Here is a 19,124-nt window from a genome sequence, read left to right as displayed (position 1 = left end):
CATTCAATAAGAAATTTAACAAAACAGGAAGATAAATCAAACTAGTCAAATTACCTATATAAATACAATTGCACCAGTGTGAATAAATGTGTAGTCAGTCCTCTCACCCGTGCAACTTTGCGCTTGGAAATATTTTCAGTTAGTAAAGAGACACGTGTTTTGGTTTTAGGTTTATTTCTTTTGAAGAACACAAAAGGCAGCATTAAGTTGGGTTTGAATAAACAAGCGTATTGCAGTCTGTTCAAAATCTTCAAATAAGGCTCTCTCAGTCTAAAGTAGTTGTTCTCACAGAAGGAGTTTAGGTCCAGTGGAACTGATAGCCTCTGGACAGGATCATGCCCTCCAGATCTCGGTCCTCCGCTTTCTCCTTCAGCCGCTGTTCCTCCAGCAGACTGACCAGTTTATCTCTTCTCTCCACCACCTTCATGATCTCCACCAGCAGGCTCTGCTCCTCCGCCAGCTCGCTCGCACTCTTCTCGCAGTCTGGATATGGAGGGAATACAAAGACAAGGCCTATCATCAATAATCAAGTAAAATATTGTCCACATAACATAACATTTTCGCCATGTAACAAGGTTTAATCGCTTTTGAATAACATCATATATTTGTATGATAACCATAATTATTACACAATGACACCTCTGTGTTCTGTGGCTCAACGCTGCATGTCTCAGTGGTAAACGGTGAGCTTCACCACCACGAAGAACTAAAATAAACTTGTGTTTGCCGGAGGCTGAGGGACCAACCATTGACTTGCAAATGAAGACACTATCACCTTCCTCTGCTGATATCAATTCCTGTTCACAAGTATTGTAAATGCGCTTCCACTTACAATGTTTTCACTCTAACAAACCAATTATCTAATCCAATATCCGAAAAGTTGGTCCACAGTCCGACCTAAATGTTTTCACATTTAATGTGGAATACACCTAAAGATGACAACCTTCCAGTTACCGGATTCTGTAACCACTAGTTATATATATATATATATATATATATATATATAGTAACGAACCCACCTTCAGTGTTCATTCGCCGTCTCATGTCTTGCTGTAGCCGACTTTGAGTGTCCTCCAACTCCAGTTCTTGAGCACTAGGGACAAGAGCATGTATAAGATTTGTATAGAAAGCTTGATAAAAATCTAGAAGAGTCACAGTACTCACAAGATCATGAGTTCAGACTCATATCTGGACAGTTTGTTCTTCTCCAGGACCAGTTTGAACCAGGTTTGTAGAAGCGCGGTCTCATCTGTGGAGTCGTCACCTGTGAACACGAGATAGACCAGAATTGACTGAACATTTGCATCTGCTAGAACACAACTAACACTACTCAGCCCTGTGATGTTGCCAACTTTTAATACGATTAGAATTTTGAACATTTGATTGACGGTGTACGATATGAGTCTCAAGCTTCAGATGAAAAATGTCCACATAATTAACATAAGTCCTTTTCCAGGCATTTGTGATTACTCTAAAAAAATTTATTATAAAGTGGTGGCCAAAATTATTAGAACGGTAAGATTTTATAATGGTTTTAAAAGAAGTCTCTTCTGCTCACCAAGGCTTCGTTTATTTGATCCAAAATACAGCAAAAACAGCAATATTGTGAAATATTTTTACAATGAAAAATAACTGTTTTCTATATGAATATATTTTAAAATGTAATTTATTCCAGTGATCAAAGCTGAATTTTCAGCATAAAAAAAAAACTGACCCCAAACCTTTGAACGTTTGTTATAATGTTATAAAAGCTTTCCATTTCAGATAAATGCTGTTCTTTTGAAGTTTCTATTCATCAAATAATCCTGAATTATTTTTTATACAACTGTTTTCAACATTGATAATAATAATAAATGTTTCTTGAGCATCAAATCATCATATTAGAATAATTTCAGAAGGATCATGTGACACTGAAGACTAATGAAGCTGAAAATTCAGCTTTACCATCACATAAATAAATTGCATTTTAAAATATATTCAAATAAATTATTTTAAATTGTAAAAATATTTCACAATATTACTGTTTTTGCTGTATTTTGGATCAAATAAATGAAGCCTTGGTGAGCAGAAGAGACTTCTAATAAGAATTAGACGTTCTAATCATTTTGACCACCACTGTACGTGTATGTATGTATATGTATATATATATACACACACACACATATACAAACACACACACAGCATATACTATTAATAAATAAAACATAATATTATTTTAATATATTATGTTTTATTTATTAATAGTATATACTGTGTGTGTGTGTGTGTGTGTTTGTATATGTGTGTATATATATACTCACAGTATATATACACATAGTAAACTATTTTATAATATTCAAATACTAATAAAATAAAACGATAAAAAAATAAAAAAAAGTATTTTAAAATAAAGAATTTATGGAGACTGTCCTTGCACAAAGCAATTTCTATACATTATAAATATTGTTGCTTACATTAATACTAAATTGTAGCTAATTGTCTAATGAATGTTAGTCTCCCACATTGCCAGTTTCAGAGCGTTGTTTACTACATACTTCCACTCTCCATCCATTTGGAGGCCGCAAATGTCAGTTAACAAAGAACCTATTCATCAAAAAATGCACACCCCACAGCCCCTCATCTTAACACAATTATCCTGACAAAGACACGTAAACATGCCGAACAATGGATTGTGGCAGGTCACAAAAGATTCACCCCCATGCATTTATTAATAGAATTCTGCTGCCCTCAATGAAGTCTGTTGATAGAAGACACACTGTATCCTTGCTGTCCACTTTACAAAAGGGACGTCTTCCACAATGCTACAAGGATGCAGGCGGTATAGAAGACAGAGACAGAGGCCAGGCCACATGACATATACTTAAAGCAAAAGATTTGCTTTCTTTATGCAATAATAGTATGGAAACCTTCAACTATCTAGGAATAAAGTATTTCCTAGTGCATTAGTAGTTTCATTCGGTTTCTTAATATCTAACAATGCCTGTCTAGGTTTTAGGATGTCAAAAAAGGAATTTCTATGAGGAAGCAGGAGAAATGGATTTCTAGGAGATGTTAAAATTCAATTTGCAGACCTTATAATTAGAGCTTAGAGCTTTCAAAATATGATTATAAACTCATTATGCAGTATGTTAAAAGGCTGCTGCGATTTGGCTTTTTTCATCGGAACGACTTGTTGCCTTTAATAATCCCCACGTAGATCAACATTCACCGAAATAATGAAACATCACATTTTCAGCTCATTTCGGAGGCACTTTTCCCTTTCTAGGCCTATTTACAGAACCCATTACCTCTGCAGTCATTTCAATATAATATTTGATTCTAAATGGCCATTTAGTTTGAATGCAAATCACTATTATTTGAATCTCTAATTTTCCTCCTCTAAAAAAAGTCAGTTTATTTGCATTTGTTGTCTTTGTGTATATGCCATATAGATCCGGGGCTAGTCTTCACGTAGTATTTATGTTGTGGTTCAAAATCTTTCTATGGACAATCACAATGCATTGACAATACATACACAATAAAATAAAACATTAATATAGAAACAATTCATATATATATATATATAAACTCAGCAAAAAAAGAAACGTCCTCTGACTTTCAACTGTTTTTACTTTCAGTAAACTTAATGTGTGTAAATATTTGTATGAACACTAAAAGAGTCAACACCATAAGACATAAACTGAAAATGTTTCACAGACATGTGACTAACAGAAATAGAATAATGTGTCCCTGAATGAAGGGAGGCTCAAAATCAAAGTACCAGTCAGTATCTGGTGTGGCCACCAGCTGCTTGAAGTACTGCAGTGCATCTCCTCCTCATGGACCTGACCAGATTTGTCAGTTCTTGCTGTGAGATGTTACCCCACTCTTCCACCAAGGCACTAGCAAGTTCCTGGACATTTCTGGGGGGACGGGCCCTAGCCCTCACCCTGCGATCCAACAGGTCCCAGACGTGCTCAATGGGATTGAGATCCGGGCTCTTCGCTGGCCATGGCAGAACACTGACATTGCCGTCATGCAGGAACTCACGCACAGAACGAGCAGTATGGCTGGTGGCATTGTCCTGCTGGAGGATCATGTCCGGATGAGCATGCATAAAGGGTACCACATGAGGGAGGAGGATGTCTTCCCTGTACCGTGAGGCATTGAGATTGCCTGCAATGACAACAAGCTCAGTCCGATGGTGATGTGATATACCGCCCCAGACCATGACGGACCCCCCACCTCCAAATCGATCCCGCTCCAGGGTACAGGCCTCGGTGTAACGCTCATTCCTTCGACGATAAACACGAATCCGTCCATCACCCCTGTTGAGACAAAACCGTGACTCATCAGTGAAGAGCACTTTTTGCCACTCCTGTCTGGTCCAGCGAAGGTGGGTTTGTGCCCATAGGCGGCGTTGTTGCTGGTGATGTCTGGTAAGGACCTGCCTTACAACAGGCCTACAAGCCCTCAGTCCAGCCTCTCTCAGCCTATTGCGGACAGTCTGAGCACTGATGGAGGGATTGTGTGTTCCTGGTGTGACTCGGGCAGTTGTTGTGGCCATCCTGTACCTGTCACGCAGGTGTGATATTCGGATGTACCGATCCTGTGCAGGTGTTGTTACACGTGGTCTTCCACTGCGAGGACGATCAGCTGTCCTTCCTGTCTCCCTGTAGCGCTGTCTTAGGCGTCTCACAGTGCGGACATGGCAATTTATTGCCCTGGCCACATCAGCAGTCCTGATGCCTCCCTGCAGCATGCCTAATGCACGTTCACGCAGATGAGCAGGGACCCTGGGCATCTTTCTTTGGGTGTTTTTCACAGTCGGTAGACAAGTCTCTTTAGTGTCCTGCGTTTTTAGAACTGTGACCTTAAATGCCTACTCTCTGTAAGCTGTTAAGGTCTTAACGACCATTCCACAGGTGCATGTTAATTAATTGATTATGGTTAATTGAACATGCATGGAAAACATTGTTTAAACCCTTTACAATGAAGATCTGTAAAGTTATTTGGATTTTTACAACATTATTGTTGAAATACACAGTCCTGAAAAAAGGACATTTCTTTTTTTGCTGAGTTTATATATATATATATATATATATATATATATATATATATATATATATATATATATATATGTAAATACAATTATACATATTTTTTAATATTATAACATTTTATATAAAAATTAAAAATTAAAATATTAAACTAAAAAAGAAAAAGAAAGATCTTATTGTATGCAAGTCATCAAATCAATCTAAGAAGAGAAACAGGAAGTCCACACAGAGACACCCTATCAAGTCACTCCCTGCTGACTTCCTGTGCGACATATGAAATAAACAGGGTAAAACAAAAACATAATAATGAATTCAAGAACAAGTCTATGGAATAAGGTTGTGAAATCTTGTTCGCGACTGCAAGTTTGCATGCTTGATAGGCCGACAGCATTGCGTGCTTCATTTGTATAGCTGTCAGCAACCGAAATGAAAGTCTTAAGTGTCATAACACCCCTTTAAATAATCATATCACCATCACAAAGTGAGTGGGTGGAGACGGGGGACATGTAAGGACAATGGGACTGATAATGAGGCATTTTAAATAATATATTTCCAGATGTAATAATGTGTGACTGTGTTTAAATATTCCGTACCAGTTTCTCCTCTGAGGACCTTCTCCAGAGCCACACCTCTCTCCTCCAGAGCTCTCTGCTTCTCCTCTACTTCCTCCAGTTGTCTTTGGATTACCTGCCAATCACACCAGACAACCCGAATATACATTGAGGAACTGGAATATATGCAATTCATATGCATGTTTCTAAAGCAGCCATGTTTTGCAGTGAAATTTATGGGAAAATGTCCCCAGAAAGAGGATAAATCTGACAAATCCTCAAAGAGCAGTTCATAAATGTGATTCTAAAAATGCAAAAATAAGTCTTATGCTGAACAAGGGTTATCATCACTCTAGCTTGATATTTATTAATTACATTTATTTGAATACAGTAGCACTCTGGTGACTCATTTAGTTGTATAAATGTGTGTGTGTGTGGCATACCTGAGCCCTGTGAAGTCTTTTCAGCTGATCTCTCTTGGTTGGTTGGACTGCGGTTTTCTCCTTTTTCTTCTGTGAGGTGCCACTGTGGGTCTTTATAGCAAATAATGAGCAAAAAAAGTAAAGGTTCAAATTGGGCTTTCTGTTTGAAATTTGTAGAAGATTCCACACAGAGTTGGAATAACATTAGTTGTTTCTTTAGGAGAAGTGTTGAGAAGCGATGTTTACCCTTTGTGAGTCTGGGTCATGTTCCTCCTCACTGGATGAGTTGGACTCCTGTTGCTGTGGTTGCGGAGCAGAAGCTGTGGATACAATTTTAAACAATAATTTAGGTCAAGGGATTTATCAGTCAATACCTAAATAAACAAATAAGAGCAGATTGAAACGACGACAACAAAGTGTTAATTATTGTAGGTGAAGGCACATTTAAAAATGTAGTCAATCAATCAAAATAAACCAACGTCCAATGATAATAATAAAGGCCAACACAAACTGTCATAAAATATAAAGTGAAAATATCTTGAGCTTGTTTTAACCACAAACCTTATTTCATGCATTTAACCAAAAACCCATTGACTTCAGGACGATAAAATCGGAACTTTCTTCCGGGTTTTAGCCTACAAAAGTATGTCCTCCCTGCAGCACTCTATAATGTTATGCTGAATATGAATGTACTTGAATCAGATTTGTGCATCAGAATCGATCCATTGTTTGAAATTACATTTATGAAACTGTATCACTATACCATCAAAACATTGTGCTGCCAACAACGTGGAATGAATATAGTTTTTGATACATCACAAGATTAAAGTGCAGTGCTCCACAGTTACCTGACTATTGCATGCAGGGAATATAATGAAAGCTGGTGGGAGATTATAATACAAGAGATAACGGTGCTGCATATAATAACAATGAAGTTAACACAAGCAGCGCGATGCGTTTGTGCATGTGACTTATCACTTGGAAATGAGGAGCGTGTGAGAACGAGTGCTGATGTTAATCGTCTAGGGTCAAGAACACACTAGATTTATTTAAAGCTACACTATATAACTCATGCAAGTCCCTTTAGCAATTAAAAATAAATAAAAAGTGCATGGATCTTGTGGAAGAACATTGTTTTTTTATTTTATTCTACCTCTTACACTTTGTGCTTTCCTTATTATATTTACTGATTTTAAACCACTTTTAAACTGCAGAAAAGCATCAAAGATCCCTTTAACCTGCAATTACCTTTGCTTCTAAACCTGGAAAGAATGGTCAAGATGTCTTTCTGGTCGTCTCCTTTGCTCTTATCTGCTCCTTCGCTCCTCTTAATGCGCAGGGAGGAGAAGAAATTGAGTTTTCTGGGCGGTAAGGAGGCCATGTCATCTTTTGTGCCCTTCTTGGAGCCGAGAGCCACCTGCTCCAGTAACGTCGTGAGCTCGCTTCCAGTCCTCGCTCTGGACTGACTTTCGTCCGTAGACGTGCAGCTGTGTTCCTCCTCCTGGCTGCCGAGCAAGCCACTGAGGTTGAAGGAGCCCTCAGACAACGGCCGAGCTTTCAAAGGCCGGTTTCTCCTGAGGACCACAGGGTTGCTCCCTTTGCTGGCGGAGAAGGACTTCCGGAGACTGTTGGCCCACTGTTGGAAGCCGAAGAGTGGAGGAGTGGGCTCGGGTTGGGGACGGCTTGGTTTCGGTGGAGCTTCTGGTTCTGGTTGATCGTTTCGAGGATTCGTAGAGGTCCTGTCATGTTGTTCCCCTTCAGAAGTTGAGGGCTTTCCAGGTGTGGTTAATTCCCAGTTGAGCAGCTTCTCCTTCTCGGATAAAGACAACGTGAGCTTCTTCTTGGGGCTGAAGGAGTTCGCCTCTGAGGGAACGGCTGGGACGACAGGCTCTGGAGAGGAAGTGCTGGGTTTTGGGGTTTCAGGATGAAAATGTGCACGATATAGAGGGATCTTTGGGATCTCATCAAGAGCTGTTGAGTTCTTGTCCTCCAGTAGGGGGCAGTCAGACTCTGTAGTCTGTGTTGCAGGCTTTGTTGGGGAGAGCTGTGTGAGAAAAGACTATCTTTAACAGCTCATGGATATAGGAACTTAAGAACAGTGACATATCAAACAATTTATACACTGTTTTGGCAATTTAGTCCAAGAAACCACCTAATAGCTGGATGCAATGACTGATCATGATAGACGCGATGACACAAAATGATAGACAAAAAAAGAGAATGAAAATGTGTTTACAGATTCATGGATCTCCTCAAAGTCTGAGTCTCCATCTTCCTTGCCGGGGGCTTCAGTTTTATCGTCTGGTTTTCCACGGTGAAATTTCTTAAGCAGGACGAGGGGAAGGGCTGGGTGAGGAAATTATGCCACAAAAGAGCTTTGAGAAGTGATCACAGATCTAATGCACATTATTAATAGCAATATAAAACATGAATAATGGTTAAATGAATAGATTCTACTACTACTAATAATAATGCTATCTATGTTGAGAAATGGCTACCTAGCTTAAAAATGTCTGTACAGCACCAGCACAATTTTTTCATAGCTAAATTCATAATACATTTTTGTTGTTATTAAATCACATAACAAATAATAACTCAGTGTTTTTTTTTTTTTGGAAACAGTACATAGTTATAAATGAATAAAGTTAATAAAACAAATGAATTTTAAATATTATTAATCATACTCTATGTTGAGAAATGGCTACCCACTTTAAAATGTCTGTACAGCACCAGCACAATTTATTTCAGTGCTAAATTAATACATTTATAATTTATTATTATTATTCATCATCACCATTGTTGTTGTTAAATCATGTAGCCTAATAATAATACTTCAGTATCTTTAAAAAAAATGAGAAACAATAGTGAAATTCATAAAATAAATACAAATAATTTTTAGTTATTATTATTACTAATGTTGTTAAATCATAATTATTTTATAATTTAATTGTTAACTTAAAGAATGATAATGACAATAATAGTGATCATTATATAATTTTAATTCTTATTATCCAATAATGGTTAATTACTCTCAGAATTTTAAATTATCTATTTTGGCCAAGTTATACTTGCAAGGAATCTGACATTGTAAACGATGGCTAAATTATGCTAATAACTACATATTATAGTGCAACACTCAAAATTTGCAGACCAGATTGTAATTGCTCTTGTATCGTCTGAATCAATAGCGGTGAAACAGACCAGCAGCGCCCTCTAGAGAAGAGGGTGGATATGACCAGCATCAAAAAAAAAAAAAAAAAAAAATGGTTTTACGTGAAGTTGTCACAAACTATTTCTATAATGGAGCCTTCAGAGTTCAGTTATTTACTTCAGAGCTAAATATAAAGAAATTGAGCTCTAATAATGAAGAACACGTGTTCAGGGTGACCAAAAGCAGCATTAGCTTTTATAAATAGAACATGTATGACGCCTGATATTAATCCAGTGAGGATTAACAAACACATGAATTCAGAATCAGATTCGCGCACGTGTCGCACCTGACATCACAGCCACTACAACAAGCAAGGTTAAGCGTTCAGTCGAGACACAGAGTCTCTGAGCTCTTCAACAACCTTGAGCAGAAACATAACAAGTACATAGAAACTCAACTATAGGTCCTATAGTTTAAGATCGTGGCTGACAACACAAAACACTTCTGCTGTGGTCGAAGGTTCCCATGGAACACTGGAAGAATGATACTTACTGGATCGAATTTTCTTCCTCCAGAGGTTGTTTTTGTTGGTCATTTCTCCTTTTGCAGTGGAGTGTTTAACTGATGAAAAGAGGACAACAGAATGAACGCTTAAAGTGACATTGATCATTTAATAACATTAACCTCATTCAAAAGACACTATTTAGAATAGCTCACTATTCTATAGTTCCACTAATGATGGCTTAAGTGTGTAAAATCAACACTTTTGAGCTAGTAAATTATGTATAAATTAAAGGGACGGGCCCTTGGATATTTGACTTATACGTGTCCAAAAACATTTTGGAGCCATTGTAAAAGGCAATATTATGAGATACTGTGAAATAGTAAAAATGTGAGAAAGATATAACTAACATGAGCTTTTCACTGACCTTTCTGCAGTTGAGAATCGAGACATGCGGGAGCAGAATCTGCAGGATCGGGCTTTTTAGATGAATCTTTCACTTCACTACAAAAACATGCACATAAAAGGCATGAAGTAATTAGACGGGATGTTTTTAGCTTTCACACAAATTATAATTTTAAAATAATTATTATTAATGAAATGTTTTTTTATCTTGATTAAAATAAATCAATAATACGTTAGAAGTAATAATAAATAGGCCTAATAATATTAATTATAATTAATAAGTTAAAAATGTTCATGATAAAGTGGAAATAATGAAATTAGAGTATCTCTCAGTCTCATATGGGCCGTCAACACACGTGACTAGAGTATACAAGTCTACATTTCACAGCTCCTCGTCATGGTAAAGGATTAGACATTGACATCTGTCGTGAGTATTCTGACCCGACCTCGTGTTGATGAGCTCTGTTGAGTCTGACAGGGCCGTCACCTCTGTCCTCTCAGCCGGAGCGCTGGGCTTCCACAAACACTGGCGACTTCTGGAGTCGGACTCGGCTCCTGCGGGGTCCACGCACACACACGACACACTCCATTCAGAAACCGGACTTCTGCTATCATGCGCTTTATGTTGAGAAATGACTACGTACCTTGTACATCACCAGCACAACAACTAATAATAAAAATTATAATTATTAATAATACATTTATTAATTTAATTACTAAATTTGTATTGGTATTATTATTATTATTAATACCACATAAATAAATAAAATTAGCTTTTTATTATATTATTACTATTATTATTATTATTAGTAGTATTATCATCAATACTGAATAAAAATAATAAATTGATGAGAAATTCATAATAATAATAATACATTCATTTAATTACTTTATTAATTTTATTAATTAATAATGATAATAATAATAAAATGCTATCTTCAAATCTATTATTTTAATTAAGTTACTTTATTATTATTATGAACAATAATACATTACTTTATTAACATCTTTATTATTATTATTACAACATAACCTTCAATTTAATTTAGTTACTTTATTATGTGGTAATAATAATAATAATAATAAATGATGTAAATTTAATAAAGTAAATTAATAACATTTAAAATGATAATTTAATTTGTATATGGTATTATTATTATTTTTATTAATAATATGATTATTATTATTATTAATGTTATTATATACCACATACATGTCCCTAGAAGAGAACAATTTCTAACTAATTTTTAAGTTACAGGCAGACTTTAGTTGATGACTATTTCAATGGCTTGAAAAAGCTGAATTCCTGTTTGAATGACAGTATAAGGTATTTGAAACTTTCATTAGATGATGATATGTGAAAATATCCCTAAATATGAACTAATTTCTCATCTGTTATTTAATGTTAAACAGATATTATAACCTTGAGGGACATGATGCTTTACAGTAGTTTTTATCTTTCACTATTTAGCGCACTCTTTCCCTCTAATACGCTCCATGATCATCATTCATGTATATGATAATGCACTCAATACTGCATTTGTCTGTCAAATGAGTTAAAGACATTTAGCAGGAGGTCTTTGAAGATGTTTTCATTCATTTTTGACCCTGTGAATCTTTATAGAATAAATAAATAAAAAAGGATTTGCAATTTACTGTAGGTTTTAAATGAGCAAAATTCCTGAAATTCATGAAAATTCATGGATATGAATAAATTAAATTAATTTAACCCCCATGCTCTGTTTGAGGTGCAAGAGACGCAAAGATAATTTAAGAGCTCAATAAATATACATTTGTGTGTCAGGTTATAAAGGTATATTTTCTCATTTTTCAAAAGTACTGTATTATCAAGTCAACCTCAACAGAACATGAAGGTTAAAAATGTTCATGATTATTCTGTATCATTTGAGTTCAAAATAGGAGGCAATGCACTACCCAAAAGAAGATAAAAGGAAAGGATAGAAAAGACCCAAAAGAACCAAGTTGAGTTGGACTATACAAAAATTCAGACATAATTTGAAATGGGTCTGATGTATGTACCAAAAAAAAAAGAAAAAAAAAGATTTGACGTTCCAATGCTTTAAATCGTGGGATGTGAAATTAAAAATTGTGGGGGAAAAAAATTGGGGAGGGTTGTGTATGTGAATGTGATATATTTAGCACAGGGTTAATGGAGCGCTGACCTGTGATAGTGTTGCATTTCATATTAATTGCTTGGCAGCAAAATATTTGTATAGAATTTTTCATCACTGCACTGATGAATACAAACACTTTGGGACGGCTGTGGGTTACACAGGAAGCTCAGTGAATCGTAGACAAAAAGGCAGAAACAAACTTTTAGAGTTAAAAATGGATTTATTTTAAGCGTACAAGTTTTAAATATATTATAAATTAAGATAAACAGTCTTTCATTGTGAAATGTACAAGAAACAGTAAGCTAAAATTTACAAAAAAAAACAAAACAAAACAAAAAGGACTTTTAAAATTGTGCAAAACTAAAGTCTTCTTATATAACGACCTCAGTTTGTTTTTTAGGAAAAGGAACAAGAAAGTGGTCTTACATGGGATTGGGATAGTAAAGCAGCCTCTGCAACAGAGAGGACAAAACACGGAGAGAAAGAAGGGAGGTTACTTTACGGGACGCGGTGAGCTAGAAAAAAACAAGTGCATTCAAAAAGCATGCTGGGATAGTCGAGCGTTCAAGTGCACTTCTGTTAGTATGTTAGCTCTGGGTACAAACAAACGCAATCCCGTCTTTCTGTGAAGGACTGTGATGTTTGTGACGCTTAAGAAGTGTTCATACATTAGACCCATGCTGGCTGCATTCACAATAATGGGGTTATTATTATTATTATAGGTCAAGGAATATGCAGGGAGCCAGTGCGAAGCGAAACAACCTGATCACCTGACCCATGCAGGCCAATCGCGGTCCTGCTCTCACGGTTCAGCCAATCAGGGGTTGGAGCATTGGAAACTTGAAACAGACTATATATGATGTGGGACAGGATGGGAAGAATGAAATATGAAGAGAAAGAAGGAAATTGAGAGATAAATAGCACTAAAATCATTGGTGAATTTTCCAAAAGAACTATAATTATGCATATTCAGTACACTTAGACACTGATAAAACAGTGAAAAAAAAACAAAAAAACATTTTAAAGCTTTACACCACACATTTAGGGGGAATGTTTGAACACCAATTGATTAAACAATTGAAGTCGCCCTCTTCACGGTGATCCCGAAGGACATCTCCTCCACTTTAACATTAGAATAATCTATGCATTTCACCAATAACGACTATTTGCATTACATCACAAAGAAAAAACAAAACACAAAGTTTAAGTAGTTGTACCCAAAAAGGCTGTAAACTACAAAAATAGTGAACATTTCAACAAAAAAAAAAAAAGATAAAGGCTAGATTATGTCCTCATTAACAGTCATCAAAATGCATTTTAATTCTGTTTGGCATTTCCATTGCACATGAGGGGATATGCAAACCTTAACGTTGCAGTAACGTTAACCGGCAGTTTCAGGCAGTTAGGATGAAGCGGCAAACCCTTCAGTAAAGTGCTCTTAGTTTATCAGCTTTGGATCTTATGTTTGTCAATCAGATGAATATACGAACACTGAATGATTCTTAAACCCTGTAGGCCAATGAAGTTGCAGCTTAAAGGGACAGTTCACCCAAAAAATGACAATTGTGTCATCATTTACTCACTCTCTTGTCATTCCAAACCTGAATTACTTACTTGCTTGCTTCTTCCACTGACTGCATTGTATGTACAAAAACACTTTTGTGTTTCACAGAAGCAAGTCAAACAGGTTTGAAGCGACATGAGGGTGAGTAAATGACAGAATTTGAATTTTGGGTGAAGCGTCTCTTTAAGATGTTTTCGTACAAATCACAAAAACTGTAATATAGGCAAATAAACTAAGCATGGCAGTGTAAGGACTGAGCCGGTCTACAGAGTTTAAGAAGCCCCTTCCCTCGTCAGTCCAGCAGTACCGAAGCCCCTTTAAGAGAGTGGGATCCCAGGCACCGCTGGAGTGACTACATCATGCTCACTGGGGAGGGAGCGACGGCCTCTCGGCTCATCTGGGCCGTGATCTCATGCAGCACGTACATGAAGGGCACACCCAGACTCAGCAGCTCATAAAGGAATACATAGTCCTCCTGGCGCTCTCTGATGTGTAGCCCTACGGCCCGGGCCGCCTTAAACATCCAGCGGGCAAGCTGGCGGGGGGAACCGAACAGTGTGCGGCCCACGTGCAGTGGCCAGTGCAGACTTTTCCTAATAAGGGAAGTCAGGGTACCTGAGGGCTGGCCGCGGAGGCCGTCGGTGGCCGTGTAATCTGAGCTAGCGCTGGACGAGGGTCTGCTGCCTCCGTTGATCTGTGTGGTGATGTAAAGAAACAGAAGAGGAGAGTCACATTTATTTACATAAATTATGCTGTGTTTATGTAACACAGCATAATACATAAAGATAATATTTTCATTTAATAATAATAAAAAAATAACATGACTGAATTATTCATTATAAGCTATTATTATTATTATTAACAAATCTAGATGATTATTTTCATTAATAAAAAAATAAAAAATAAACAACTAAAAATTACATAAAATGACAATATTATGTGTTATGCTGGTATTATTTATAATAATAGTAAATGATAAAGCATAATAATGATATTTTCATTTTATAATAATGATAAATAATAAATGATAATTATAATAGCAACATGACTGGATAATAATACATATTAGTAATTATAATAATAATAATAATAATCTAGATTTGTTAATATTAATAATTATTAAAATCACATTAACAACAATAATTAGTGTTCACTTAAATGTCATAAATTTTGTGTGCGCCTCATTTGCTATTAAACACAATAAAACAACTAAAATGATGCTGCGATAATGTAAACAAAACCATTCTGCTTTGACCATTACCACAACATAGTTCTGATCACAGGATTCTAAAGTCAAATATTTTGTATAATGAACTCTATAACTGACTGTTGTCGATTTAAAAACACATATTGGCTGACCACATCCATTTAATCAAATATATTATTAATATTACCTCTCCTCTTCGATGCCTACTGCTGATCTTTTGCTGAGAAAAGTGCAGCTTGCAGTAAAAAGTGCCTGCAAGAAAACGACAATAGTGAACCATCTTCTCCATTCAACACTACGGCAGTCTAATGAATAAAAATGTCATTATAAATGCAATCCTCACGAATAACACACCTTGGTTGGAGTCAAAGGCATGAGCGCCCAGACGCAGTGTGCAGCCGCAGATGTTACAGCGGAAACACTCTCTGTGGAAGAAGAATCCCTCCGCACTGAGGCGCTCCATGATATACACACGCTTCTTACAGAAGTGACATGTGTCGCTGCCGCCCAGACCCTGAGGAAACTCCTTTCGCATGCTCGTCTGAAACACAACAGCGTCTATCAGATCATGGGGAAGCAACATGTTGCTGTTACAATACTGTTCACTGTACAAAACAGTGTACAAGTGGTACAATTTAAAAAAAAAAGAATAAGGGATACAACAAGAGGAAAAAAAAGAATAAATAAAATAAAACAAAAATAAATAAAACAATAAATAAATGGCATGCTGACGTATTTTGCCATATTGCTAGCACTGATCAGCTGTTTTAATGGAAAATTAGGGCAAAACCTGCTAGGAAACCACTTAGTCCATGAAGTAAAAGTTCACAAATGATCACTTATTAGCATAAGTTCTAACTTATTAGCAGGTCAGTGCCACACTGTGCAATCACACAAGATGAAAAGGGCATAATAGTTAATCGGTCAATGCTTAAGCCAAAGCATGAAGTATTTTCCTGACAAAATGAGCCGAAAAGCTTTGTGCTTAGAGCCAGATACAAAAATATATTACCGCCCCAGATTCTGCACACCTTCTGGCCTCTATCTGTGGACAAAGACTCTCTTAACTACAGAAAACGTCACAAAGTTGTGGCCGTCAGCAAAAGAATATGCAGTTTATCCACTTTCTACAGATCACAAGATTTAAACATCAGTTTACATTAACAAAACCTGAGAAATTAAAGAAAAACACATGATGTTGGCCTACATCCTGAGGCTGTAACTTAAGCAATACAGACTGAATCTTTGTTGGGAACATGAAATCACTTCTGATTCACATTTATAAAAAATTAAATAAATACACGAACATCAAGGCTTCTCTTTATATTTGCGGATTCTGCAGCCTGAAGAAACAACCGTATCTCTGTCTTAAACATGGTCATCTTGTCCCGGGACGGAAGGTGCTTACCAGCGAGAGGGTAAAGGGGTTGTTAGGTCTGTGATCGGTCTCATATAAGATGGCCAATGTAGCGGCTTTAACCCCAATGGCAGAGGAAACCTTCCCCACTGTTCTCTAGCAATCAGTAGTGAAGGAAAAGAGAAAATAGAAAGTAAATGCAACTGCAAATCAGTGAAAGGTGAAGAAAAGGGGAAAAACTATAGGGAAGAGTGATTTTTGTTGTCACTGGACTACGTTTAACAGCTTGAATACCTGTTTGGAGGAGTCCAGGCACTCTACACGTCTGATTTCAGAGCGATCTGCGTGTTTATCGTGGTTCAGCTGTGTTTCTGGATCTTCACTGCACTATACAACCAATGGGAAAATGCCTTTCAGCATCACTTACTTTCAGGCTTTAAAACACACTGATCTCTGTGACTCGAAGCACAGTCTGTGTTCCAGTCGAAAACAGGAGAGCTCCTGAAATGACCAGTATCAGTAGAATCATGATGTTTTACCTGCTCGTGTTGGACTGAAGGAACAGGAGACAGAAGACAAGACCGAGTAGAGCATTCTGTGATAGTGTGGACTGAGAAAGGAGAAGGAGAAGAAGAAAGCGAAGGAGTTTCATCTGTCTGTGTGAGGAGAGCAGAAGAGCAGAAAGACGAAGAAGAAGAAATAAAGCATTACAATCTCCAGATTATTCAGGCACTGAATGCAAGATGACAGAAGGGAAGGACAGATATTTAATAATAATAATAATAATAATATATTGTAAATATTGATATTACACTACTACTACTAATAATAATAATAAATAAACTGATTGATTTGTTGTTATTATAAGTAGTGTAATAAAATAATATATGTTGTTATTATTACTACTACTACTACAAATAATAATAAACAATAATAACAATAAAAATCAGCTATTATTGTAGCTAATTTTACAGTATTATATTTATTTTTTGTAGATAATTAGTATTATATAAAATATTTGTTGTTAAAAAATTACTACTAATAGTAGTGATAATAATGATAATAATATTATTATGTTGCCAATATTGAAATTACAGTCATATTTATTGATATAATACATATATAAATAAACACCAATACTAATAATAATGATAATAACAACTGATTCATTAGTAGTAGTGTAACAATAACTACTACTACTAGTGTAGCTAATATTGAAATAATAGAGTATGACTTTAAATATGTATTATTTTACATACAAACTACTACAATAAATAATAATACTAATTAGTGGTGCTTGCCTATGGCAAAGCAACACTAGTGTTATTGTGCATACTTATTATTCTTATTCTTCTTATTCTTCTTATTAAGTTGGCTTGTGAGAGCCAACTTACTGATATTGTACTTAAACTTATTAAGTTGGCTTGGAGAGCCAACTTACTGAAATGCTATTTAAACTTATTATTATTATTATTATTATTAAGTTGGCTTGTGAGAGCCAACTTACTGATGTTGTATTTAAACTTATTATTAGTGGTGCTTGCCTATGGCGAAGCAACACTATTGTTATCTCACATACTTATTATTATTCTTCTTATTATTATTCTTCTGGCCACTTTTTGACGCGCTACTCCTCCCGCAGTTTTTGTCACAGACCCATGAATGAGGTGTCAAAACGTGCGGCCTGTTCGGGAATGGTGTGCTATGACTTTTCTAAGAGATCGGGGGTACGATGGTCGCCCCAGGGGCGAAAAACGGCCCAAAAAAATCCCATAGACTTAACATTGCGAAAAACTTTGACGAGTCATAGCTCAGAGTGTGAATTTCGCAGAAACGTGAAATTTGCCACATTTGAAGAGGCTGACAGACTCTGTAAGAACATACCACACAATGGGGTAAAAGTTGCACCCCTGGGGGGCAGGAGCTGCCCAAAGTTTCCCCATTGACTTACTATGGTGTAGGACGGCCCATGAAATGGGCCGTCCTACACCATAGAAACCGCTTTTATATTGAACATAACTCTGGATCACAGTGTCATAGAGACAAGGGGGCGGGCTCATTTTACTCAGACAACCAATCAGTCTCTCAGGATCATTGTGAAGCTATCAAGCCACGCCCTAGCAACCATTTAGAGCACCTTAGCAACAACTCCCATAGACTTCCATTGAAAGAGATCGAAGGGATATCTCTGGACTGAATTGTCATAGAAACATGAGGGTGGTCTCGTTTGACTCGGGGCAGCAAACAGCCAATCATGAATCACCTCAACACTTCCTAGCCACGCCCTAGCAACCATTGTCGAGCACCTTAGCAACCAAAATCCAATGAGGGATATCTTCCATTCTGAATGTCACAAAGGCGTGGGAGTTGGTTTATATCATTCATAGTGACAAGAAGCCTTTGGAGTTTCATGATTGGCAACTGCCAAGCCACTCCCTAGCAACCAAACAGAGTACCCTAGCAACCATTTTGCAAGACCAATATCTCTGCATCAGAACATCGTATAGAGATGGGGGTTGGTTTATACATTCACATTGACTTTGGAGCTTCATGATTGGCAGCTGCCAAGCCACTCCCTAGCAACCAAACAGAGTACCCTAGCAACCGTTTTGCAAGACCAATATCTCTGCATCAGAACATCGTATAGAGATGGGGGTTGGGTCTTTTGACTCATGCTAGCAAACAGGACTTGCTACATGCTACACATACTAGCAGTGAATAGCTACATGCTAATATTGATTAGCTAAGTGCTAAATCATGCCAATAAAATGCTACAAACTCAACAGTAACC

At 36.7% G+C, this 19,124-nt stretch overlaps 2 protein-coding genes across 9 annotated transcripts in view; both read right to left on the bottom strand.

The window, feature by feature from the left end:
* Positions 1–2,200, bottom strand: part of atp6v1e1a (ATPase H+ transporting V1 subunit E1a) — a 154,225-nt gene extending 152,025 nt beyond the window's left edge. Inside the window, exon 1 of the mRNA XM_056250996.1 lies at positions 2,189–2,200. The gene's annotated coding sequence lies outside the window, so the exon portion shown is untranslated. The remainder of the gene's footprint in view (positions 1–2,188) is intronic.
* The window catches only part of mical2b (microtubule associated monooxygenase, calponin and LIM domain containing 2b), a 107,031-nt gene continuing 87,962 nt past the window's right edge, over positions 56–19,124 (bottom strand). For 3 of the 8 annotated variants that reach the window (XM_056250957.1, XM_056250959.1, XM_056250960.1), the window contains 18 exons: positions 16,873–16,989; positions 16,628–16,720; positions 16,385–16,489; positions 15,989–16,021; positions 15,331–15,517; positions 15,164–15,228; positions 14,385–14,463; positions 10,517–10,625; positions 10,093–10,169; positions 9,716–9,784; positions 8,249–8,358; positions 7,261–8,056; positions 6,259–6,332; positions 6,034–6,123; positions 5,633–5,726; positions 1,165–1,264; positions 1,020–1,093; positions 56–483 (listed from right to left, as the gene is read on the bottom strand). In XM_056250957.1, coding sequence (XP_056106932.1) covers positions 299–483; positions 1,020–1,093; positions 1,165–1,264; positions 5,633–5,726; positions 6,034–6,123; positions 6,259–6,332; positions 7,261–8,056; positions 8,249–8,358; positions 9,716–9,784; positions 10,093–10,169; positions 10,517–10,625; positions 14,385–14,463; positions 15,164–15,228; positions 15,331–15,517; positions 15,989–16,021; positions 16,385–16,489; positions 16,628–16,720; positions 16,873–16,989 — 2,457 coding nt within the window. In that variant the 3' untranslated portion in view covers positions 56–298. Of the gene's footprint in view, positions 484–1,019; positions 1,094–1,164; positions 1,265–5,632; positions 5,727–6,033; positions 6,124–6,258; positions 6,333–7,260; positions 8,057–8,248; positions 8,359–9,715; positions 9,785–10,092; positions 10,170–10,516; positions 10,626–12,405; positions 13,056–14,384; positions 14,464–15,163; positions 15,229–15,330; positions 15,518–15,988; positions 16,022–16,384; positions 16,490–16,627; positions 16,721–16,872; positions 16,990–19,124 lie in introns of those variants that run through there. The other 5 variants (XM_056250962.1, XM_056250963.1, XM_056250958.1 and 2 more) reach the window with 4 other exon arrangements.

The sequence above is a fragment of the Rhinichthys klamathensis genome, unplaced genomic scaffold (genome assembly GCF_029890125.1).
Source record: "Rhinichthys klamathensis goyatoka isolate OS25496 unplaced genomic scaffold, OSU_Roscu_1.1 h1tg000076l_1, whole genome shotgun sequence".
Taxonomy (NCBI): domain Eukaryota; kingdom Metazoa; phylum Chordata; class Actinopteri; order Cypriniformes; family Leuciscidae; genus Rhinichthys; species Rhinichthys klamathensis.
Note: the sequence above shows the minus strand (reverse complement) of the source record. Positions and strands in the feature narration are given on the sequence as shown.